At 35.9% G+C, this 25,680-nt stretch overlaps 1 protein-coding gene across 5 annotated transcripts in view; it reads left to right on the top strand.

The window, feature by feature from the left end:
- The window catches only part of LOC103457265 (exostosin-1), a 224,779-nt gene that overhangs the window by 161,398 nt on the left and 37,701 nt on the right, over window positions 1-25,680 (top strand). For all 5 annotated transcript variants that reach the window (XM_008397276.3, XM_008397275.3, XM_081602809.1 and 2 more), the window contains 2 exons: window positions 18,653-18,746; window positions 23,007-23,114. In XM_008397276.3, coding sequence (XP_008395498.2) covers window positions 18,653-18,746; window positions 23,007-23,114 — 202 coding nt within the window. The remainder of the gene's footprint in view (window positions 1-18,652; window positions 18,747-23,006; window positions 23,115-25,680) is intronic.

The raw sequence follows: 25,680 nt of genomic DNA, 5'->3' as shown, positions 1-25,680 counted from the left end.
AAATGAACAGAGAACAGACACAGGACACAGGCTAATTTTAATCAATGGAGACTGGTAGCTCTCAGGGGGCAGGCGGCAAATTAACACTCAGAACAATTAATCTGTTCCTGCTTGTGCTCTTTATCCCGGAGATAAAGACGAAACGAAGGAGGCTCAGTCTGCGCTCAATCAGGCCGGAGCACTTGGTCTGTTCTTTCCTCTGGGCTGTGAATGTTTGAGTAATTATCAAAGACAGCGCCATTGATTATTGTTGTTGTAGAGACATGTCGGCTTGTCGATTAATTGCAGGGCTGATGACTTCATTCTCAGCTCCTCCTGGTTGTGTGTCAGTGGGTTTAAAGGGGCAGTGCCATGCACTTCCCAGGCATTTCATATCGTGTTCAGACTCACCGGCCCAAATGCTCATTAACGTGAATGTGGAATCAGCCAATCACATGGCAGCAACTCAGTGGATTTAGGCTTGTAGCCGTGGCCAAGACGACCAAACCGAGCATCAGGAAGAAACATGATTTAAGTTACTTTGAATGGTGGCTGCTGGTGCCAGATGGGCTGGTCTGAGTATTTCACAAACCGCTGATCTACTGGGATTTTCACACACAACCATCTCTAGGGTTTACAGAGAACGGTCCGAAAAAGAGAACATATCCAGTTAGCGGCAGTTGTGTTGGCGCAAACGCCTTGTTGGTGTCAGAGGTCAGGGAACGGCCAGCCTGGTTCGAGCTGACAGGACGGCAACAGTAACTCAAATAACCATTTGTTACAACCGAGGCCTGCAGAAGAGCATCTCTGAGCAGACAACACGTCGAGCCTTGAGGCGGCTGGGCTACAGCAGCAGAGGACCAGACCGAGTGCCGCTCCTGTTAGCTGAGAACAGGAAACAGGTTCACCAGAATTAGACAACAGAAGATTAGAAAAACGTTGCCTGCTCTGAGGAGTCTCGATTTCTGCTGCGACTTTTAAACATTTGTTATTAAGCATATAATGTTTTATTTTTTCTTTAGCTGAAGTTATTAAAAGCCATTGTGGGAGGTCCAAAGAGCCACTTGTGGCTCCGGATCCCCAGGTTGCAGACGCCTGATCGAGGACTTGGAGACCAAAGGAAAGAAAATTGAGGAAAACTGAAGATTTTCAAAAATGCAATGTTTACAAAAATAGTCTACAGCTCTGATCATAGGTTAAGCAAAATTTGTACTCAATTAAGAATAAAGTTTAGTTCCACCAGTAATTGCTGCTGGCTAGTCTGAAGGGGTAGTTTGGAAACTGCAGCTCAGATGAGGAGCTGCGCCTCGGAGGCGGGGCTAAGTCCACCGAGGCATTTTGCACAGCTGAATGGTTGCCATGGAGACTAACGGATTCCCCAAACATGCATGAAAGAATCAAAGCAACACTTCATTCATGTTTCTGACGAGGAAATAAAATAAAAACATGATGTAAATCTGATGGATGGATGGATGGATGGATGGATGGATGGATGGATGGATGGATGGATGGATGGATGGATGGATGGATGGATGGATGGATGGATGGATGGATGGATGGATGGATGTAAATCTCAATAATCCTTCCCACTTTGTTTTTCTGTGTAAATTGTTTGCTGACACTGGAGGAGCATTTAATTGAAACTGTTTCCATGAATCAGAAAAACTTCATAATTTACCATAATTGACAATTTAGTTGCACATTGAAGGAATCTGTTGTGATCCTGCTGAAGACGCTGTGGATGTTTGTCATCCACCGAGCAATAGATCTGAAAATAAAAAAAGAAACAATACTAGGTTTATATTTAAAGTGTTTCTATTTAGTTATAAATAGAAGAAATGTGACATTTGGGAATATGCCTTTAAACTGTTTTATTCACATGATTTTACAAAATAACGGGGTTGAGATGTTTGACGTGCACTTAAAATTTGATCATGATATTTTGTGGTATTTATTGCGATAAATAAAAGTGGAAAAATGTTTATGTTGTTTTTGTATCACTAACTGCATACAACTTATTAGACATGAAATATGCTTCTTTATAACTCTGGGGTTAAATAAAAAATATTTTACTTTTCGTTACTTAACTCAACACACATTTTCAAATGTATTTACGTTTATTTACGGTATGAAAGAACCAAAGTGGAAAAAATTGCAAAAGTAAAACTTTTCAGACATCAGTAATTATCACAATAAGAAAACAATTGACAACAACTTGCAGATTTCGTGGTGCCAATTTAGAAATGTTTGTAAGGAACTTTTACAATATTTGCACTAATGTATGATGGTAAATGTGACTTTCTGTTAATCACGGACCATAACTTGACACTCAATGTTTTTGACCAGTTTGGAGAGAATATTTGCAGTAAAATTCAGAATTTTTTTTTTTGAGATTTGTTGATTTTGTGTGAATTTTGCAGATTTGTGAAAAACCGAAATGACTTATTGATGTAATTTGGAGTCTAGACGGCCATATAAAAAGCTACAGTGGGCCAGATTTGGCCCCCTAGCCTTGAGTTTGACACCTCTGATTTAGATTATCAGTAAGATATTTTAGTTTTTATTATGTTATGTGGTTTTCTACTTTAAATTAGGGGCCAGCTGAGTTGGAGATTATGTCTCCAGAACAGGATTGTTTGACATAAACGTTCCTGATAGATTTTAGAAAACACACAACCTCAATGTCCAAATCACACAAAACAAACAAATATACACGCTCTCTGTCATTCCGTCAAAGCTGAACACGACGACGAGCCTCGACATTAAAACTCGTCTCTTTAAGACGAATGAGAAAAATCCAGAGAGGTGAAGGTTTGGCGTTTTCCTTCTCACTGCTGAAGAGGAAGAGAGAGAGAACAAGCTTCAATTATGTATACCCCAACAAGTTCAATTAAGCATCTGAACAGGAAAATCAATGTGGGAACGGATGACGTCCCAGGCTTTTCATCCCTCACTGAGGAGCGAGTCTGTCCACATGTGACATGAACACACCAGAGAAAACACGCAGGATAAATCACTGAGCATCAGACAAGTCAGTTACAGACTTTAATAGCAGGGATTTTATGGTAGAAAAGTGTCAATAATGTCAACACATTTCAGCAGCAAGACATTTCAAAGTGCTTTACATGATTAAAATAAAAACAGAATAAACAGTGAGAAAGATATTTTTAAAAAGATTTAAAAAGATTAAAAAAGATAAAAACATTATTAAAAGTAAAGATAAAAACATTAAAAACATCGATCCACGTGAGGACTTGCCCTTATGGGGTTTCCTCGAACAGAGTTTTAGCAGAGCGACATCATACAAGGATTCTCAAACCTCAGACATCAAAACTCGCAATTTAGCCATCAGCAACTCTAAACAGGTGGGTTTTAGGTTGAGATTTAAAGGCACCCAGTGTTTCAGCTGTTTTACAGTTTTCTGGAAGTTTGTTCCAGATTTGTGGTGCATAGAAACTGAATGCTGCTTCTCCTCGTTTGGTTTTGGTTCTGGGGATGCAGAGCAGAACCAGAACCAGAAGATCTGAGGGGTCTAGACGGTTGGTACAGCAATAACAGATCTTTAAGGTATTGTGGTGCTAAACCATTCAGTGATTTATAAACTAACATCAGTATTTTATAGTCTATTCTCTGAGCTACAGGGAGCCAGTGTAGGGACTTTAAAACTGGTGTTATGTGCTCTATCTTCCTGGTTTTAGTCAGAACACGAGCAGCAGCAGCTTCTGGATCAGCTGCAGCTGTTTGATTGATTTATTAGTCAGACCTGTGAAGACGCTGTTGCAGTAATCAATGCGGCTAAAGATAAACTTCTCTAGATCGTGCTGAGACATCAGTCCTCTAATCCTGGAGATGTTCTTCAGGTGATAGAAGGCCGACTTTGTGACTGTCTTAATGTGGCTCTGAAGGTTCAGGTCAGAGTCCATCACTACTCCCAGGTTTCGGGCTGATCACTGGTTTTCAGTTGTAATAATTAGTTGTAAGTTCATGTGTTTTAGTGTCTGAAAAGGCCTTCCTGGGCGCTGTGCCGTTACCTAGCAACCCCGGCGGAATTCTAACGGTCACCTAGCAACCCAGGAGGAGCTCCAGCACGTTTGGACAGCTGGTTTTAAAATGGCTGCTGGGATAGACCAGTGTTTTGTTGTTGACTTACCGTCCAGAAACCATTAGCTGCATTCTTGTTGGTTGTATAATTGTGCATCTGTTTGCAGCCATTTTCATGTTCTAATGTAAACTCTGAATTCGGCGGCATGGCCAGTAGAAGCTTATTTAGATGTAAAGTGAAAGGGAAGCCCTAAAACAGTCCAAGCTGAAGGAAGCCGAGAGCTACAATCTATTTTTTTAAAGAATGATTTTGTGTAAAAAATGTCCCGGCCTGTTCAAGGAGGCAGAATGTCACCTTTAAATCAGCAACCGTACAGAAAATAGTAACTAATCTGAAACACAGCATTTCAGGAAAACAACCTCACAGATTTTTACACTTATAACGTTGAAAAAGTGTCAAGTGAAAAAATATTTTCTTTAAATAAATATTAAGGAATTATTTACTTAAAACAAGTTTCTATATCTTGCTGAAAAGACACTTGTAAGTTAGTTTATCTTATTTCATGTGTACTAAGATATTTGCGGTAGAAAGTAACCCAAAAAATACCTGGTAAGATTTTGTGTTTTTGCAGTGTGAAAGTATAAAAACATTCAAAAAGTGAATATTGCGTAATGAGTCCCCTTTAAAAGCTGTAATATTCAACACAAAGTGGGAAAATGCTTCCCTCAGATGGCTTTATCAGAATACTGATAATATTTCAAATGACTCTCTGGAAGATAAGATTATTTTTCAAATAGTTTTAGCAATACGACCTCCACCACTGCAGCGCTGTAATTAGCTCATCACTTTGTTTGGCTCCTGTTCTCTTCGAAACAAAAATACCTGGTAAGATTTTGTGTTTTTGCAGTGCAGTCTGAATGTGTGCCGTTATGAAAGCTTAAAGAGCCGCAGCGCAGTGACAGTAACCTGACTAAACAGGAGTGAGTTGATTACAAAGATCCAGTAACGTTCTGAGCTTGCCGCCTCGTATCAAAGTCATCAGTGTCTCTGTATGAAATTTCATATCTGTGTGTTTGTGTCCTCAACCTCTGGCAGCGCTGAATAATTCAGCAGCAGGAAGAAGACGTTGCATCTGATTTTCTGCCTGATCTTAGTTAAGTTTTTGTTCTCTGAAATGTTGAGCATGTGTTCAGGTGAAGGGTGAGTCGCTTCCAAGCTGCTTTTTTCTCCCTTTTTCCGTCTGTTTCCCAGTTACAGGCGGAGTGGGAGGGAGTTAAGTGGCGTGTTTTCAGAGGTATTGATTTCTGCCTGCACCGAGGATAACCTCACAAGTTTACTTTCCATCATGTGTGAATGTGAGTAGCGCATGTCTCTGGTCATTAATGGATCCCTATGTATAGACTGCAGCCTGTCATGCAGAATGAAAGTGTGGAAATGTGGGATAAACCACACGATTCAGCTTACCGGATGAATAATGGAGGAAGACATCTGAAAGTGTCAGCGATGTCTCAGTCAGAACTGCAGACGGCGTTTGCTGAAAATAGCTCTGCTGAGGCTAATTTCTTCATTAAGATACACACGACTGCTGCTCACCGCGAGCTCTGCAGGAAACTTTGACTGGATGCAGCTTCGGTTTTTAAAGCCGTCCACGTTGTTCATCGTAGGAGACGGCAAAAACACGAGCAAAGGTATCTTGCCAAGAGCTAAGTGACGCAAAAACACAAAATCGTATCAAGAATTTCTGCCTGGTTTCATATATTTTAGTAAATTTAAAATAAAACAAAACTAACTGAGAAAAAATGTAGGAGTTTCTTTTATCTAACTTTTACACAAAAAAACCCCAATGTTTTTTTTACATATTTGATAAAACTGTCACCATGTCAGACAGTGTTATGAGACAAATAATCTGTGAAAAGATCAATTTCCTAAAACTCCTTGCCATTTGAACAAATGCATAATAAAAATCAACCAAAGTCAGGAGGCGGGTCTTAGCGCTGTCAATCACAGTCATGTACTCGCTCCTCAATATGCTTATGGTGGTGAAATAACTTACCTTTACAGAAAATCAGTTTTTCCGCCACTTTTGATAGCTTACTAGCTTTAGCATTCTGCTATTGGGAAGAATCTGTAACAAAGCAGACAGCCAGGGGCAGGGGTGTGAGCAGCGCATCATACAAACCTGATTGACGACTCTAAGACCGTCTTCCTGGCTCTGATTGGTCGTTTCTGATTGAGTGGTGTTCCGTTATCAGATCATATTTACTTATAACATAAGGAAAATGTTGTTATAATTGAAATAATCTGCCAGTGGAGCTAGAACCGGGTTGCTAGGTGACGGGCTGGACTTGGCTGTCGTTGCTAGGTAACGGGCTGGGCTTGGCTGGCGTTGCTAGGTAACGGCGTCAGTGGAACTAGAACTTTTAAGTCAATATTGAGGAATTACTGACTAAAATCAAGCTCCTCTATCTTGCTGAAAAGTTACTTGAATGTTAGTTTTGTCTTATTTTAAGTGGAATAAGATATTTGCAATACAAACTGGACCAAAATACAAAAATACTGAATCATCTGGAGGCAATTCAAAAAACATTTAGGATATTTTAACAGCAAAAAATATAAACAAATATTTAATTTCCAAATGTAACATGCACAGATCACATCACTACTTAAGGAGCTACGTGAAAATCTGCTGTAAAATGACGGATTTACTTTATTAGCACGCTCACCGTCTCAGTATGTGAATCTGCACTGCAAAAACTCAAAATCTTACAAAGTGTTTTTGTCCAGTTTTCTATCACAAATAAGTTAAATCACTTGAAATAAGAAAAAAACTCTTACAGGTAACTTGTCAGCAAGAAATAGGAGTTTTATTTGATCAATAATTTGTTGATATTGATGGAAAAAGTAGTTATGAGTGAAATAATGTAGGAGTGGAACAACTTAAAATGTCGTCTTCCACTTTTTCATCAGTAAATAAATTATTACTTAAAACAAGCTCTTACATCTTGCTGAAAGTTTATTTTAAGTTAATTTCGTATTATTTTAAGTGTAGCTACTAAGATATTTGCACTAAAAACCAGACCAAAAATACTTGGTAAGATTTTGTGTTTGTGATCAAAAGGCTGGCAGCAGACAATCTGAAACATAACATACTGTAGGAAATGCTGCTCAGCTTCAACCCAGATGGATTCAGCTTCGGCTGGAGCCAACATCTTAAACACCAGCTCTGCTGCTCTGAAAATACCAGATTTTTTAGCAACTTTCTGGTTGAGGAGCTTTTAAACTGTCGCCGTCATTGTTTGTCTGATTATACACCCACCGCCTCACAGAACATCTGCTGATAACACTCACAAAAACACTCTCTGATTTTGGAAATGTCATCACCCACTGCGCTCTGTGCTCAGTCAGGGGGAGAAAAAAAGTAAAAATATAGATGTGATGCTCGCAGGTTTTTATTTCACAACTTTGAAGGGATTTATTTTTTATTTTTTCCCCCGTCTTCGGCTCTCTGCACGAGCGAGAGGGATTTTGACCCTGAAAGGTCACGGCTGATTGGTTAACACCGGAAAGCTTTTACCTGTTTTGTGCAAGGATGTCGGCAAGACGGCAACATCTCTTGTTCAGTCCACTCGGATGAGACAGGAGACCTCTAAATTCCTTTTAGATGCACCTAAGGCCAAATAGGTTCTTGTTATTGGGACACGATGCCAGCTGCTCCGCTGAATTAAAGAAAAACAGACAAACTGAAGCGTTGGACGGGAACAGGAGCCAAACAGGGAAGTGATGAACTAATTACGGCGCTGCAGTGGTGGAGGTCGTATTGTTAAAACTGTTAGAAAAATAATGCTCATCTACAGAGATTCATTTTAAATATTATCAGTATTCTGATAAAGCCATCTGAAGGGACGTGTTTTCCCGCTTCGTGTTGAATATTGCAGCTTTTCAAAAGGACATATTACACAAAATTTACTTCTTGCATGTTTTTATACTTCCACACTGCAAAACACAAAATCTTACTAAGTGTTTTTGGTCTAGTTTTTAGTGTAAATATCTTACTACACTTAAAATAAGACAAAACTAACTTACAAGTAACTATATATATACAACCTATAACAGCTAGTTTTATGTCAATAATTCCTGAATATTGATTAAATATTTCACTTATAACATAACATTTTCCCATGTTTGTAAAATAATCTGCTAGTGGAACTATTAATTTTTCATTATCATTAAGGAATTATTTAATTAAAACAAAATCCTATTTCTTTCCATAAAGTTACTTGTAAATTAGATTTGTTTTATTTAAAGTGTTCTAATATAATTACACTAGAAACTAAACCAAAATACTTTGTGTTTTTGCAGTGTATTTGACTCAGCTGCTTCTAAAAACAGTCCAAGCACTTAAAAAACCCACCCAGTTATAGTTTGTGGCAATAAGTTAGAGTTTTTTGGTGTCTGGAAAATGAGGTGTTTGATTCATTGATACAATGGCTGCTGGAAAAGACAAGTGTTTTGTTATTGATGTATAATCAAGAAACCATTTGCTGCATTCTTGTTGGTTGTGCAGGAGACTCCACTTCTGCTTCTCAAAGACGTACAGTTTTGTAATTGCGGATCTGTTTGCAGACATTTTCATGAGTGAGAGTTCATGTTGAGTTGGGGGCCTAGAACAGCTCAGACTAGACAGAACTGATCAGACCACAGACCTATCCTAACCTTTTTAAGGAAGCATCATAGTTCACAGTTTAAAGGCTACAAGAACCATTAAAATGCAACAAACACATTTGAGTTCAGCCTCATAAACTGAGCACCGATTTTTTTTCATCATATTCTACATCATCTCTCTAAAGCATAAAACCAGGTCATGTGTTTTGCTTTTTGTTATTAATTCTGAAGGTGGAGACCTCTGACTGCAGAAAGCTGAAACAAATGGATGTTTGTAAACATTACCCTGGTGAGTCGTTCTCTGGCCGAAATCCATAAATCATGACATGATGACCATTCACAACGGAAGAATAACTCTGGTGCTTACTTTTCTTTAAAACTACTACAAACTTTTCTTTGAAATCAATCAAATTTAGTCTGACAGTTTTTCTGAAGTGAACAAAAACAGTAATAATTTTGTGTCTAGTTTCTGCTGCAAATATCTTGGTCTACTTTAAATAAGACAAAACCAACTTACTAGTAACTTTTCATCAAAATATAGGAGCTTCTTTTAAGTCAGTAATTCCTTAAAATTGATTAAAAGGTTTCACTGGCAGATTACTTCACTCATTATATTTGGAAAAAAGTCATAAATTTGCTAGAAAAAACTATGAAATTTTGAAATTCATCTCAGAAATTTTCTAGAAAAAACTTGGAAATTTCTGAGTTTGAAAAGTTTAACATTTACAAGGGAAAAAAAATCAGATTATTTGAGATGAAGTTTCAAAAACTAAGTTTCAATAAAAGATTTTTGACTTTTGAAAATTTTTTGGCTTTGAAAGATTTTAAATTTTCTACTTTTGAAACTCAGAAATGTATATATTTTTTTCTAGAACATTTTTTAGATCATTTTTGGTGGAAATTTCCTCCTCCATTTCTTCATTTTTATTGAAAATGTTCCTAATAAGCTCCTGTACTCACCTGCTTTTGAAAACAGAAGAAACATTGAGCTTAATTTATGTTTCACTGTGAGGTTTCAGTTCTAAAAAAGACTTTTCTTTTATTTTGGGAAATGTTATGTTGTAATCAACATTAAGAAACATCTGTTTGTTGAAACACACAGTCAGCCTTCCAGTATGTGTGTGTGTGTGTGTGTGTTGCATGGTTTCATCTTTTGTATGTGTGTGTGAGAGTGCATTATTATTCTGGTCCAGACCAGCCTGCCACATTAAGCTTTAATACCGGCCCAGAGACCCGTGTTTCAACTCGGCCCGAGCAGCAATGCTCTCAGCTCTGATGTTTACGTACACACCTCCTTACACTCGCTGATAAATATGGAAATTTCCCTCCGCCTCAGTGATGCAGCGATGAACGTGCGAGCGAGTCTCTCCCGTGTTTCTGTGAAGCGCTGCCACGTGTCCTCTGGTATTTAAATGGAAGCTGACAGCAGCAACCCTCTCTGGTATTTTCCCCTCCATGTAGTTCGGGTGTTACAAACTTTTGATGCTCCCTCGGTGGGACTTCGGGGCTCTCTGACCTCTGCCTGGCCTGACCCGCCGTAGACCCCCGGAGCTGCTGCTGTTTGGGAACAAACACTGGAGGCGCTCACAGCAAAAAACAAGGAACACATTCATAGTTTATACAGAGAGATTGATTTATTTTTTTATGTTTTTGCGCTTTTGTTGTTGGTTTGTTCTTAATGAGTCAGATATCCAGCCTTCACAATGTCTTAAGTCTTTGATTTGTCCTTTATAAACACTCTAAGACAATCTTTGAAAACTACATTTATCAGATTTCAATGTCATTAAAACCCTTTAACCTGCAATAGGACGCCCACCTGCCATTTTTCCATTGTATTTTTTGGGTGTGAGGCTTAAGGGGTTAAAATTTGCTCTAAACTCTTAAGTCATAAAAACTGATACAAATATATTTTTTTATCAATCTGGTGGAAAATGTTTGTGCTTATATAAAAAGGTTTAATTCTTATATCAGAGAAATGCATAATTCCAATATTATTGACAAATGTGTCAGTGGAAATTAACCCAAATTTCTCGACACCATAATGTTTCCATTGCTATCTGTAGCTGTGTTTCTATTGACCATATAAATGTACAATTTGATGTTTCAAAAACAAATTTGTTTAATGGAAACCCTCCAATTTCAAAAAATATTATTGCAATTGTCCCAGTTTGTTTGTTCTGTTAATTTAAGTTTGTCTGAGGTTTGGTTTACAGATAAATTAGCTCAGTGTAAGAAAAAAGGCTGTGCTGGGTGATATTACAGTTAATAAAGAAATAATGGTGGCATGTGATGGACTGGTGTAGTGGGCAGCTGTGAGATGAATTGGGGCCATAAAGTTTTTTCGAAAAATTTAAAAAATGAAACTTAACAATTTATGTGGATATTTTTATGGTTCAAAATTATTTTTTTTTCCAGTTTCAAATAATTTTTTTGTTTCCTTTTTTCAGCTTCAAATCTTAATTTTCAGTTTCAAATATTTTTTTCAGTTTTTCTTTCAACAGACATTATGGCCCCAATTTAGCTCCCTGTTAAAGTTTTAGATGGATTCTTTCCAATTGAGAAAAATAAGTTTGTTACTTTTTGTGGCTAAGAAGTTGTCGAAATATTTTATTTATGTGTAAACACAGTCTGAGACCATTCCAATACATAAGGAATGTTTTTGTCATTTCTGTAGTTCCTTAAACTTTGTAAGATTTATGACTCTGTTTTACATGTTTTTGGCTAAGGCAGTGCGTTTGAAGCCTAATGAAGCAATTAAACCACTTTGTGACTTTTTTTCCTTCACAAGCATTTCTTAAAATGCTTCAAAACTTTTATTGAAAGCAGAGATTACATCGCTGCAGGACGTTTTTTATTGTCTCACTATGGGTTTTATAATCAAATTGTTAGATTAAACACAGAAAAAAAGTTTGTTAGAGGGAAATGAAGAAATGTTTTTACACTCCCAGAGAATCTCAGCACTCCAGACAGCTTTTAGGATAAACAAAGAAAGTTCCTGTTAGGATCCGACTCTGGAGGTAATAGAAGAGGCTGACAGGACATTGATCGTCTTTTTGGCTTAAAGACACAAAGCAGCTTTTTCAGTCGGTCCACTGAGGTTTCTTTCACACGCAGAGATGCCAAGGAAGATAATATGTCTTCAGATTCTCCACTTTAAATGCAGAATCAGGTACTTAATACATTTTTGAGTCCAAAATCAGGAAAAAGATTGAAAAACTCACCTGAAAATATTGAAAAATATAAAAATGACTTTACTCAAAAACAAACATGGAACTGTCAGCAGTTGGAAACGATTATTAAGATGATACAGCAGTAAAACCAGCTGGCCAACTGTCCTGGAGCTCTGCTCTGGTTGCTAGGTAACGGGCTGGGCCTAGCTGGGGGTTGCTAGGTAACGGACTGGGGGTAGCTGGGGGTTGCTAGGTAACGGGGCAGCGCCTTCGTTCTGTGAGTTTTTGAAACGGCTCATTTTCCAGAGACAACAAAAAACATGAACTTATTACCAAAATACAGCTTGATGAAGTTTTGCTAATCATAAGTTTTATCAATTTAGTTTTTCTTTATGTCGTTAGAATGTATTTAAGTTAAAATCTGCAATTATTTTTCGTATTTGGATTTAAACTTGCTTTTGTAACTTTTAGACCCTCCCATTAATTTAACAAAGTCTTTTATTTGTTAAATGTCTGGTGTGACGACGTGGGTTTTTTTGTAAAAATGATTTTTGAATTTGTAAGATCAGATTAAGTTAACTCTCATTTTCATAGAGGTTGAAAGATATTTAGTATTGTTACTGTTTTGCCTATATTTTACCTTGAAATAAACCACATATATTTTTCAAACTATCAAGTTGGTGTGCGTTCAAAAAACAAAACATCTGTTGCCGCCACCAGCATTTTTTTTTATTATTTTGGGTTTGGCTGTGAAAAAAGCCGGATGTCTTTTTAAAGCGCTTTTTAACCCAAATGGAAGTACAAAAAGATTTACATAATGAATCCCCTTTAATTTGTAGCTGCTGGAGAATTACAATAATCATTTTCAGACAGCTGATCAGCTGATGCTTGTTCTTTACAGCATAATAAGATATTTGTTTCTACTTTCTTTGTTTCTTTAGAGTTTGATAAGTTGATAAAATCGCTTTTCAACTTGACAGCAGCCCTGAAAGTGGAGGTTGGATTATCACTTCCTGTGATTCTACCTGCTGAACAGACTTTTAAAACCTCTACAGTTGATTACTTTTTATATTTTCTTTCATTTTTTTTAATGCTGCAAAAGTTAACAACACTTATTTTTATCGTCTTAGATAGCATAATGACCTCTTCTAGGCTTTTGTGGATGATGCAATCAATGATAGATGGAAGCTGAAAAGAAATATTCGGGTTATAAACCTCAGTGCATAAACGTTCACCACATTCACGTTGTAATTAACAGGTTGCTTGATTTATGCCGCTAATGTACACTTAAGAAAAGAAAGATTTACATTTAGCATTGGACGGGAGTTAAGATAAACGTTTCTGGGGCAAATCAGAACCACTTAGTTTATTTTTAACTGCTGAGCCCTAAAGAGCAAACTCACTTATTATTCCCAATGAGAAGCTGCAGTAAAACATCTGCATTACAGCACAGAACAGGCTCAATATGTAAACCATGTGGCAGCTCTTTAAATGTACAATCATTCCTCTGCAGCATCCAGAAAGCAGCATCTTCATTTCAGGAAAATTTACAAACAGAAGCTGTTTGATTATCTGATAAATCACTTTTTGATTACTTTTTAACCAGCTTGTAACAAACTCAGACCACGGCTCTCTTCATTGCTCAATAATAATCATTATTATTCGGTTGCATATGTGACTGATTTAATATTTATAACCCTGCAGCCTCTATTATGTACTGCCTGAAATAATCTGTTATAATATATATCAGTAATTCACAATGAAAGAAATCACTTTAATGCAGAGTTGGTAGTAACTAGTTACATTTATTCAGTAACGTTTTGGAAAAAATATACTTAGGAATATTTATTACTACGCTATACTTTTTACCATTGTTATAGAAATTTTGTCATGATGTATTTTTCCTTTTACTTGAGTAAAATTTCTGGATTCCAGAGTAACTTCACTGAATAAAGGACATGTTAGCAAAAATACAAAATATTACCAAGTAATTTTAGTCTAGTTTCTAATGCAAATATCTTAGTTCACTTGGAATAAGACAAAATTAACTTAGAAATAACTTTGTAGCATGATAGGAGCTTGTTTTATCTAAAGAATTCATGAATATTGATGAAAAAGTAAAAATATTTCACTTCAATGACATTTTTCCCTTCGCTATAAGTGAAATGCTTTGACTTTTTCCTCAATATTAAGGAATAATTTACTTAAAATAAACTCCTATTTCTTGTTGAAAAGTTACTTGTAGGTTAGTCTTGTGTTATTTATGTACTAAAATATATTCACTAGAAACGAGACAAAATTACCCAGTAAGATTTTGTGTTTTTCCAGTGAAGCTTGTTTTACCAAAAATTCACCAGTTTTTGTACAGTTAGTATTACTCAATATTTGAGAACAAAAATCTTACCAAGCAATTTTGATATAGTTTCTACTGTAAGTATGTTTGAAATAAGACAAAATTAATGTACAAGTGACACTTCAGCACAACGTAGGAGCTAGTTTTAACAAACGAATTCCTTAATGGTGATAAAAAAGTAAAAGTATTTCGCTTTTATTAGTATTAACAATCTTTTACTTAAAATCAGCTCCTCTATCATGATGGAAAGTTATTTTGCCTTATTTAAAGTGTACTAACAAGTGTACTAAACAGAAATACTTATGTGAATTGTTGCCCCAGGGTTATGTGTTTGTTGGCACATCCATGTGCAAACAGTCGTTTCTTTAAGCGCCAACATCACAAAGTTTTAAGTGACATGTGAAATGAGTTTGGATGTGAAAGCAGCACAGGATCAGTTCCTGATAATTAGTGGCGTATTGGATGAACCCGACTCCAACACGCCGATGTCTGCGTCTCGTTTCTCACGCCGTGGCGGCGGCTCGGGGTGTTTGTGGCGGAAACGCCGTAAACAACAGATGGATTCAGAGCTGCCAATTACCAACAATACATTGTTGTCTGGCTGTGAGCTCAGCTCTCCAGCTGAATTACTTTCCGTGTGAAATATTTCGCCGTGTGGATTCAGGCTTGTCTTCTGATATAAAAGCAGACATTTTTCACGGTGTAAACCGCATCTTGGGGTCTGCTCTGTATTGATCTGTCACTCCTGAAACTATTTAGTGTCTTCTACTGAGAAAACCATTTTACTTTACACTGAGCAACACTTTATTTTTCAGCTAAAATGTTCTGAGTGATTCACTGCGGGACGCATTGATTTTTAATTCCGACTCTAAGCATTTGGGCCAAGTCTCCGTTTCTCTCTGTAACTTTCCTGCTTAAACCAGAAAAAGAAAATCTTTTCCAGCTGCATTTCTTCACCTGCCTGACAAGTTTGGGTAATTTGGAGACACTCGCACATAAAAAGCAGCAATCAGGTGTTCATCATCGTACTTTAAGGGAATCGATGCAAGTTCTCATCTGGATGGGAGAAAAAAGATCTAAAGTGAGGAAGCTGAAACAAAAATAATCAAAATTACAGAGTTTAACAAAATATAGTTTTATTAATTGTTTATTATTAATTGATTTGCATAATCTTAATGCAGGGGTGTCCAAACTTACTTGTAGGCAAAGAAAAAAAAAACAAGCAAAAACCAAACAGTAATCCAATTTCATTTATTCTTTTTTTTTTTTTTTGCAGGAAAGGAATGTTATTATTTTAGCTCCAAAACTTTTTGAAAAGTTTTATATTTGCTGTATCACTAAAAAGACATTTATTTAAAGAAATGTGTGAACAAATGTATTCTAATAAAAACAGAACTTCTTTCAAAACATGTTTTATATTTAGGAAAGTTTAAAAAATTTGATAAAATTACTATAAAAGTTTGGCTGTAAAAGACAAATAATTTGTGTAATTTTACACAAAAGTCTCCACTTTTTATCATCTTTTAGAAAATGTGATTTCTTGAAAATACTGAGACTAAAAACTATAAACTCATGAGTCATAATATTACAACTTTTTTTCTCAAAATATTGACTTTATTCTCATAATTTAATTTTTATTTTCTTCTTTTAAATTCAAGTAGTCAGTAAAGTAAGTTACTCTTTCAAGGAGTAATTTATAAATCAAGGTAACTTTGCCAAAAGATAATATCAGGATTAATACATTATGTTTAGATATATTTTTTAAAAAAGCACTTTTTACCTCTTCTAGAAAATAAGATTTTTTGAAAATACTTGTGAAAAAAAAGAATAAAATCATAATGTTGACTTTATTTTTTAAATATTGTGATTTTATTCTCATAATATTATTTTTTATTCTCTTAGCATCTTTCTAATAATCTGTAATACTTTTAAAGTTAACTAACCGATAAAGCAGCTAAATTTCTCCTTCAAAGAGTAATTGAGAAATCAAGTTTCTTTTTTAAGGTAACTACACTGTAAAAAAAAAAACATCTCAAATGTACGTTAATATATCGGCAGTTGTGGTTGTGTGGTTTTTTAGTGTATTCCAAAAGATAACTTCATAATAAATAAATTGTGTTTCTGTGAAAACAAAACATGTCTTATCTTACAACAAATGAGATTTCTTGAAAACACGAATGTCAGAGCAAAGTTTTCCGATTTGTTCGGAGTCGGAGAGAAATGCAGCTCAGGCGCAACAAACGGCGAGTCAGAGGAGGCGCGACGAAGGATTAATCACTCAGAAAATTGAGCTTCTCAAAGCTCAGTCAGTGACAGAGATGAACATCAGATTAAAACGGAGTGTTATCTGTTCTTACAGTCCATCCAGTGTTTATTTTCTGCTTCCAGTTTCCTAAAAAAAAAGAAAAAGTGTCAGTTGAGGTGAAATCTTCATATCTGAAGAAGCAGCAGGAGTCGTTAAGTTTCAGGATCTCTGCAGGTTTCGATTTTCCCAATCAGATCTCAGAAATTCTGGTTTCAAAGACAAACTGGGTTGGATTTTATCATCTTTAGCTTTGAACAGATGTTTCTGTCTGTGAATCAAGTTATAGGTTACATTTTCTGCTCCTTTTTCCACAAAACCTCCAGAAGGTTTTCATGGAGGGTCAGTGATGTGGTGCTGGCATCATGAGGACTTACACACATACGCACACACCCACACACACACACACACACACACACACACACACACACACACACACACACACACACACACACACACACACACACACACACACACACACACACTATTTGCTATCTTTGTGGGGACTTTCCATTGACTTCCATTCATTTCTACAGCATAAACCTTACCTTTACCCTTTTCCTAACCTAACCATCACATACCTAACCCTAACCAGAACTCAATTCACATCTTAGTCCTAACTCTGACCCCTGACCCAAAAACAGGGTTTCCCCTTGTGGGGACCGGGCTTCGGTCCCCACAAGGACAATTGGTCCCCACAACGTAGTATGTGTCAGGACCATCGTCCCCACAAGGTATTACAAACAAACGCGCACACACACACACGCACGCACACACACACGCCTGTTTTGGAGGAAATCTTTCTGGGCAGGGACACACACTCTGGCGTCTGTGGGAACGGCTGATCCCCAGACAGATTGGGCTGCTATCAGAGATCTCCTCCGGCCGGCCCTGAGATCACACACACATTTTGAGAGATTTAATGTCCCAGACTTCTGATAGGCCGAAGAAGTGACCCGTAGTTAAAAATGAGCCAGTTGGAGGTCGCTGCTAAGAAATGTTAGGATAACAGAGATTCTAAGGACATTTTCTGAGTTCGAAAAGTCAAAAATGCGCTGAAAAAAAACTTCAGACTTTTTGAGATTGTTAGAAATTTCTAGAAAAAAAAACATGGAGGAAATCTTCCACTTTTGGAATTGTTTTGAGTTTCAAAACTTGAAAATTTGCTAGAAAAAAAACCAAAAATTTTTTTGATTAATCTCAGAAATTTTCTAGAGAAATCTTGGAAATTTCAAGTTTTGACTTTGAAACTCAAAATTTTTCCAAAGGTAAATATTTTTACACTGGGCCTGATGTGTTGCGGGACCAAACTGCAGTTCAAAAATGATACAAGTTTGTCCAGTTGATGCAGATGGAAGCTTTTAATTTGTAATTTTCTTACAGAGGAAAACGTGAAGCAAACCACAAAGTGTTCGTCTTTCTTAAAAGAACCACGATGAAATGATTCACCCAAATCTGATTTTATTTTATTTATTAAACTTGACTAAATATCAAAAACATTTGGAAAGAAAGTGACCCAAATCCTGTTCTTATTGCCAAAAATACCTTTGTTTAATCGAGCGCAAAAGAAACTGAAAATTGGATGCTTTTCGTTGTAGGTAGAAAAAGTTGTAAATTTCCACCCGAAAATAAATACATCTTGAGAGTATTCTCAGAAATCTTCTACAAAAATTGTAGAATTTCTGAATGATGTTGAAAATTTTCAACTTTTGAAATGCAGAAAATTCCAAAAGTCAAAAATATTTGACATTTTATTCTGGAAAATTTCAGAGATTTATCTCAATTTATGAGTTTTTTTGACAAAAATGTACAACTTTATTTGTAGATATTTTAAAACTAAATAAATAAAATGTAGCTACTTTATTTGCTTAATTTTAGTTTGTTTTGTTTTTTTACTCGATTTTGGCCGCCCATTGGCTACACAAAACATGTTCATTGTATTTTTTTGCACAAAACGCTTCTTGGATAACAAGTTTTTAACCTGCTCAGTTTCTTTGTCTTACTTTGGTTTTGTTTTTCTGTTTCTCGTCTTTTCCTGATTGACTGGACATAACCAGAAGTGTCTCTTTTAGGATTCATTTTTTCACTTGCATCCCGCCTGATTGCGATATTTCTGATCTGATCTTTTCTGTTTGGTTCTGCAGGTTCGACTACCAAGAGCTGCTTCACAACTCCAGCTTCTGCTTGGTGCCGCGGGGCCGCCGTCTGGGGTCGTTTCGCTTCCTGGAGGCCCTGCAGGTCGGTTCCTGCTCAGATTAAAGTCACTGCCTTACTAACAGATGATAACCAGGAAGGCAAAACATGGAAGCATTGAATAAAAGCACGTAATGTTTATACTGAAACTCAAATTATCAAAGAAAATGTAAAACAAACCATAAGCACCAATACACTGAGCAAGGCTGAAAAGATTAATCAGCTCAATTGTGATTAATCATGACGAATTGCAATTAATTGGATTAATTGTGATTAATCGATTATTGAAATAATAATAAAATAATTTAGTAATTGATTAATTCTTAACTGGACTTTACAGACTCAAAAAAGGCCATTAGCTGAAAGAACAACTTAATTACCAAACAAAGTAATTAAGCCAGATCTGTACTAAAATATAAACATTTTGCATAAAAAACCTTTGTGTGTAAATATTTTATACCCAAAACTCCTCAAGTGGCATTTTTAGCTTCACCTGGTTCATATTCTGTTAAAAGTCTCTTCTATTAGACACTTTTGCTGTCCAATTATTAATATGTTGATTCATAAAATAATAAACATATCAGCCCAATACTGTATTAATGTTAAGCTGAACAAAAAGACTTGCTGTAGATGCATCCTTTGCTACAAATAATCAAGCTGAAGTAATGCTGCGATTTTGCATTTAAGGCAATAAAATGTTTATTCTCTTATTTATATAAAGGAATTGAATTATTTGCTTATTTCCGTGTTTAATGTAACATAAAATATTAGAAATCATTCCACAGTAAACAGGTTTGGAAGAATCCTTTCCCTAGCACTTATTTAAAATTGCTCAAGATCCTTTTTCTAAATTGTACAGACGTTATTATTAATAATAATCCTCCAGAAGCTGAAATCTAGAGATCATGTCTAAAAAATTTGTTAAAACAGTTATTTATGAAAACATCAACTATACCTTAATATTCTTTAATGCGCAGTGGAAAAAGTCTCGATGTTACCGTAGGAGAAAACATCAACAGTCTTCTTACGCAGCATGTTTACGGGTTCAGCCAATCAGAATCAAAGAAAGTTAAAGGCCCTCCTTGATTGGCTGCTTTGCAAGTAGCATAGTGCCTACTTGTTTTTTAGTATTGTAGATTTTTTTGGATATGAAAAAATCCAAAAATACCTTTTCAAGAATAATTTGGAATCATGTACCAATCAAATTTGCGATTCGATTGGAACCAATGAGACGTAAAGAGAGGCGTTATTTTCCTTCTTTCATTTATATTGTGTCATAATTAGTAGCAGCCTTCATCAGTAAGTCCGCGGCGCTCCAGCTGAGCTCCTCCACCAATCAGGCGGCTCCCTGTCGCCCTCCGACAGGACTGACGCTGAATTATATCAGTATTGACGATCTGTCATCTCCCTGAAATAGAAATGGCCTGTTTCTGTAGATACGCCACAGACAAGACTTCCTCACACCACAGATGTGTTCATCTTCCATTAGCAACGTGTTTCTGTCCATTTCACTGTTTTCACATTACTTATCAATCTATGCCTCCTGGATGAAGTGAGCTCTCACGTTTTTCTGTTGGATTTTCCATCTGTTTAGACATTTTTTACATATAAGTTTGACTTTATACAAATGAAAATAATTTTCATTTGTGAAATTGGAAAATACCCAAACTCTGCTTCTGAGAAACATGTAACAATGAGGTTTAAAGTTCTGTAATTGTGTATAAGACAGATGTTTTCCTCTCAACCTTCTCATTATTGCTTAGCTTTATTAATTTAAGAATATAAAATTAAACTTATGCATATAAAAATTTTTAATTAAGCTTCATGAACATCTGTTCAGTCTTGAATACTGAACCAAATATACACAGAATACATTTTCTGGCAACATCTAAAAAAGCTAAAGTTGACCTATTAAGCTTCCTTCAACAGGTTAATCATTTTTAGATCATCAGACTTTAACTTGGTCGATTCAAACTGAGTTATTTTGGGGCCTCTTGTCACTTTAAATCCAAATAAGCTGCTGCTGACCACGCCCCCCAACTCAACATTTACACTCACACCTCAAAATGTCTGCAAACAGATGCACAATTGCACAATCGTATATCTTTGAAAAACATTAGTAGAGCATCCTGCACAACCAAGAGGAATGCAGCACGTGGTTTCTGGATGGTAGAAACGTACTGGAGCTTGGGTTGCTAAACATAGTTGGGTAGTAACTAGTACATTTACTCAGTTACATTTATCTGATTAAATTTTTTGATCAAATTTACTTTTAGGAGTATTTTTACTACACTGTACTTTTTACTTTTACTTGGGTAATTTTATTATGAAGTATTGCTACGGATTTTCTACCCACTGAATGAAAAACAAACATGTTATAAACAAAAAAAATTCACCAGACACAGACAGTCCGTCTCTTATTGAAAACTCTTTTTATTGAAAGAAACTGATTTGGAAAATGTTTTTATAATTTTTTTGTTACTTACATGAATTATTGTCATTTTCATTCTTAAAGTTTTCACTTAACTTTATATTTTGTTCCATCTGATATGTTTTAAATATTACTTTTTACCAAATACTGTTTTACTTTCACTTGAGTAATTTCTTGGACTGCTACTTTTTACTTTTATTTGAGTAAAAATATGTTGAAGTAGTGCTGCTCTTACTTGAGTTCAGTTTTTGGGGGCTCTGCCCACCTGTGTTGCTAGGCGACGGGCAGAATTCCACTGGGGTTGCTAGGTAACGGCCTGGGCATGGCTGGGGTCAGTAGGTGAGGGGCAGTTTTTTTTGCTGATTTGTGATGTTGGTTTTTGAAACTGCTAAAAAAGTTTACTTATTACCAAAAACCGACTGGGTGATTTTATTTTATTTTTTTTATGTTTGGGTTGCTTTGAGAAACAGTTGAAACCCAAATGGAAATACAAAAACATGCCAAATGTGAACTCTGCGTAATACGTCCCCTTTAAAGGTTTATGAGAAACCATTTGAGATATTTAAGGGTTTCGTTCCAAAAACCGCGAGCTGAACAGAGAGTTGTGAGAATAAACGTGAAGCGACAAGACAAAGAAACCACCAAAGTCAAAGTAATGAAACCGTTTCTGAGGCGGATCATCGATCACGAACTCGGCATTTGGAGAATCTCCTTTAATCTCTCAATCTCTCTTGATTAAGAATACACTGAAACTTGAACTTTCAACAAAAATATCAGGCTTAGGCTTTTTCATTTTTATTCTTTTTTTAGCTTGACCCTTTCTGCTGCGTCTCAGACTCATTTTTAAAAATTATTATTCTTTTATTTCCTTCCTTCATCTAAATCTGACTTGAATCCCAGACTGTAAAGAAACGACAAAACATGTTTAGATTTACCAAATAAAACCTAAAACAACCTCAAACCTTCTTTCCATTATTAATGTAATTTCATTCATTAATATCAGTTGCACTAATAAGTGATAACTTCAAAGTATTCCTGATAAAACTAACACTTATAATTAGAAGTGAGCTATGCAGCTGTTAATTTATTCCCTGTCTTAACATTTTATCTGAAAATTAGCAAGATTCTTTCAGATGAGGCACTGAATATTTAAAAAAATATATACATATACAAAAAAGGATCAAAAATCCATTTAAACACAGTTTAACTGGGCTATAAATAGACCAATCTCTTCTTCATTAGCAACAGACTTTTAAGAATCTCTTTGTAAAATAAATGTAACACTCAGCAGCTCAGAGAGCGATGAAACCTGCTGCTAATGAATTAAGCCCCGCAAAATGACTCTTTCAAATATCAGGGGCTTACTGGAAAATAAATAAACGCAATTCATTTTGTCTTTAATCTTCCTGGCAACTCCATTTGTTTGGGGGGAACTTAGTTGAAATGCATTCAGAGTGTCTCATCAGAAGAAAGCAATCAAAGAGGATAAAAAAAAGCCTTCAGTGAAGGAAAGAAAAACACTAAAAGCTGATCCCTCCCCACATAAAAGTTAGCTGCAAGGACTTTTATGTGTCACGGAAACTCGTTTCCTTCCCTCTGCTGTGAAATCATGTCAACAGTTTTAAAATAAAATCATCTCCTCTCTGTATTTCTTTCCTTAACGACAAAAAAACGGTCCTTTGAAAGAAGAATTCATTACTTCTCCTCAGCCGACACCAATGTGCTTAATAAACACAGCCTGAATGCAGGGACGGTTTTTGTTTTCCTTTAGCTCAAGTGTCAGAAATATTTCTCAGTATAATGAGCCATTTATTTCAAATATGTGATTTCCAGTCTTATTAGGACGTTCCTGTTTGTGTTGCTGGTTTTTGCAGGCGGCCTGCATCCCGGTTATTCTGAGTAACGGCTGGGAGCCGCCATTCTCCGAAGTCATCGACTGGAGGAAAGCCGCCATCATCGGAGATGAGAGACTGCTGCTACAGGTAAAACACTGGAAGCAGAGATGATGGGGAAATGCTTGGCTATAATAGCAAAAAAAGAGATAAAAAAGTGCACAAGAAGACGATATTAAAACTAGAGAATCCTTAAATATTGAGGTGAGAGAAAAATATGTTTAACTCCAACAAACGGGGTAGTTTTTCCCCAAAATGGCCACCATCACTTGGAGTCAGTGTGAAGGAATACAAACAACATCACAGCTATCGCTCTTCAGAACTCCGCCCACTCCGCCATGATGGACGTCAAAACAACCAATGCGCTACTTCAAAGCCTGCCTAAAATTTCACGACTTAGAATCGGACACACTGGATTGAATAGGTCACCATTTTTGATACTGCAAAGGGACTCAGGAAGCAGAGGATATCAGGCTATATTTGATTTTTTAAAACAGCGTAAGTTGTATAGCATTTAGTTTTTTTTTTTGTCATGTGGTCCACACTCCTTCTTGCCAACCGCCAAAAAATGTCCAGAAGAAGAAGCAGCAGCAGCCAATAGCCTAAAATCATTCATATAATTTAGTTGATTTCACTTTCAAAATGGTCACAGGATGCTGAGTGGTCAGCTACACAAACAGACAAGGGTAGATGGCAAACTTGTTGTTTTATTGTATAACTTAATGAGGAAAGAAACGGCAGCGATGAATAGCAGCTGTTAGTCATAATGACTGGCAGCCCTCGGTTTAATCGCAGCGAACACTTTTTACAAGGTAAGAAGATTAACGTTCACATACTTTATAAGTTAGTATTATTAGAAAAATATCTAAACATGGAGACAATGGCGCACCGTCATATAGCCTAGCATGTATGGAAAAAAACTGGCTAGCATCTCGTCTTCTGTATGTTTTAATGCTGCTCCGGTTTAAGAGGAAACTCTGTTTATAACACAGTGATATAAATAATGTGCTGTGAATTCAGCACATCTACCGACAGCAAATAGGTAATTTTATCAACACATCAGGAGGGAGGAGGTACGGGTCGGTTTTTAAGCTAGCTGTTTCCAGGTTTTGTATATACCGTTCATGAGCTCCAACCAGGTGTTACGTTCGCAGACAAATTAGCTCGACTTTAACAAACGGAATCCAGGAGTAAAAACAACTTTGGAAAAACAATTTCAGTATTTCATTTCTTCTAAACAATTTCCGTCCCTCACTTTTGACGTCTGTCATGAGCTTCAAATGATTAAGTGACAGTTATGAAGCTTCAATAGATTCCCATTGCTTTTCAAACTAGAGGGCGCTGGAGAGGTCTCAGAAAAATTTAATAATTTTTATATCTTGAATTTTCTTTTTTTTTATAAATGGAATCTTTTCTTTTTCTTTTGAACAACAGAGTATTATGGGCTATTGTAGATGTATAAAAAAAGAAGTTGCAAGTTTCTGCAAAAAAAAACAACAACCCCAAAACAACAACAAAAAATTTGAGATTAATCTTAGAAATTTTCTGGACAAAACAAGAACATTTCTGAGCTCCAAAAATGGAAAATTTATTAAAAAATAAAACTCAGAAATTATTAATTTTTTTTAGATTAATCTCAGAAATGTTCTAGAAAAATCTTAGAAATTCTCTGAGTTTCAAACTGTAAAGCCCTAAAATATAGCAGCTGCCTTTGAAATTGAGGACTTTCTGTTTAGTTGAAGCTAAGGTAAATATAAAAATCCTCACCTGATCAGGAAGTGCAATGTAGGCTACAACAGTTTAAAGTTTAAAGGACTAAGGAGAAAATTTTCTACCAAAACTGTTTTGGTTCTTTATGATCTATAAAGAACTTGATTATTTGATCGATTAAAAGTTGAGAATTTGCAAGACAGTACAATTTTCCGTGGTTATTTCAAATGTCTAACACGATTATTTAAATTCTGAGGTTTTCTCTTTCAAATTTCAGATTTTGTATTTACAAAAATATCTGTCATGCTGTGTTGACTTAAAAAGATCCAAATGGAGAGCAGCAGAGGTGTTGAGTAGATGATGAAGATGTAATGGGAAAATGAAGATGATAAACCATGGGAGCACAGGGAGCCAGAGGAGAACAAAAAAATAAATAAATAACTCAACACGTCTAACTCGTGTTGAGTTAGACGATGAAGATGTAATGGGAAAATGAAGATGATAAACCATGGGAGCACAGGGAGCCAGAGGAGAACCAAAAAAATTACATAAACCAGGAACAACAGGAAACTAACTGGATTTAACATTAAAGCAAAACTAAACATACGAAACACAAGAATAACTAGACAATAAACATAATAAACTAGAATCACAAAGAAAGGACTGAACTGAAGGCTAAACAGGAACAAGACTGATCTAATCAAAAATAACAAACTAACACAGAATAATAGTGAAACTAGAGTCAAATTAATCTCCTAAAGAGCCTAATATCCTAACAATATCACAGTTTTAATATCACAAATCTGTCTTTAGTCATAGAAAATTTTATATTTTTCTCATGTATTTAGAATTTACTCAATTTAACGTGTAAATTTATTATGTGACAATATTTAAATTATAAACAGTAAAAAAAAGTGTAAACTAATCAGTTTTTTATGCAACTACT

The sequence above is a fragment of the Poecilia reticulata genome, chromosome 21 (genome assembly GCF_904066995.2).
Source record: "Poecilia reticulata chromosome 21, P_reticulata-male-v2, whole genome shotgun sequence".
Classification (NCBI taxonomy): domain Eukaryota; kingdom Metazoa; phylum Chordata; class Actinopteri; order Cyprinodontiformes; family Poeciliidae; genus Poecilia; species Poecilia reticulata.
The sequence above is the reverse complement of the archived record's forward strand: the minus strand, read 5'-3'. Positions and strand labels throughout refer to the sequence as shown.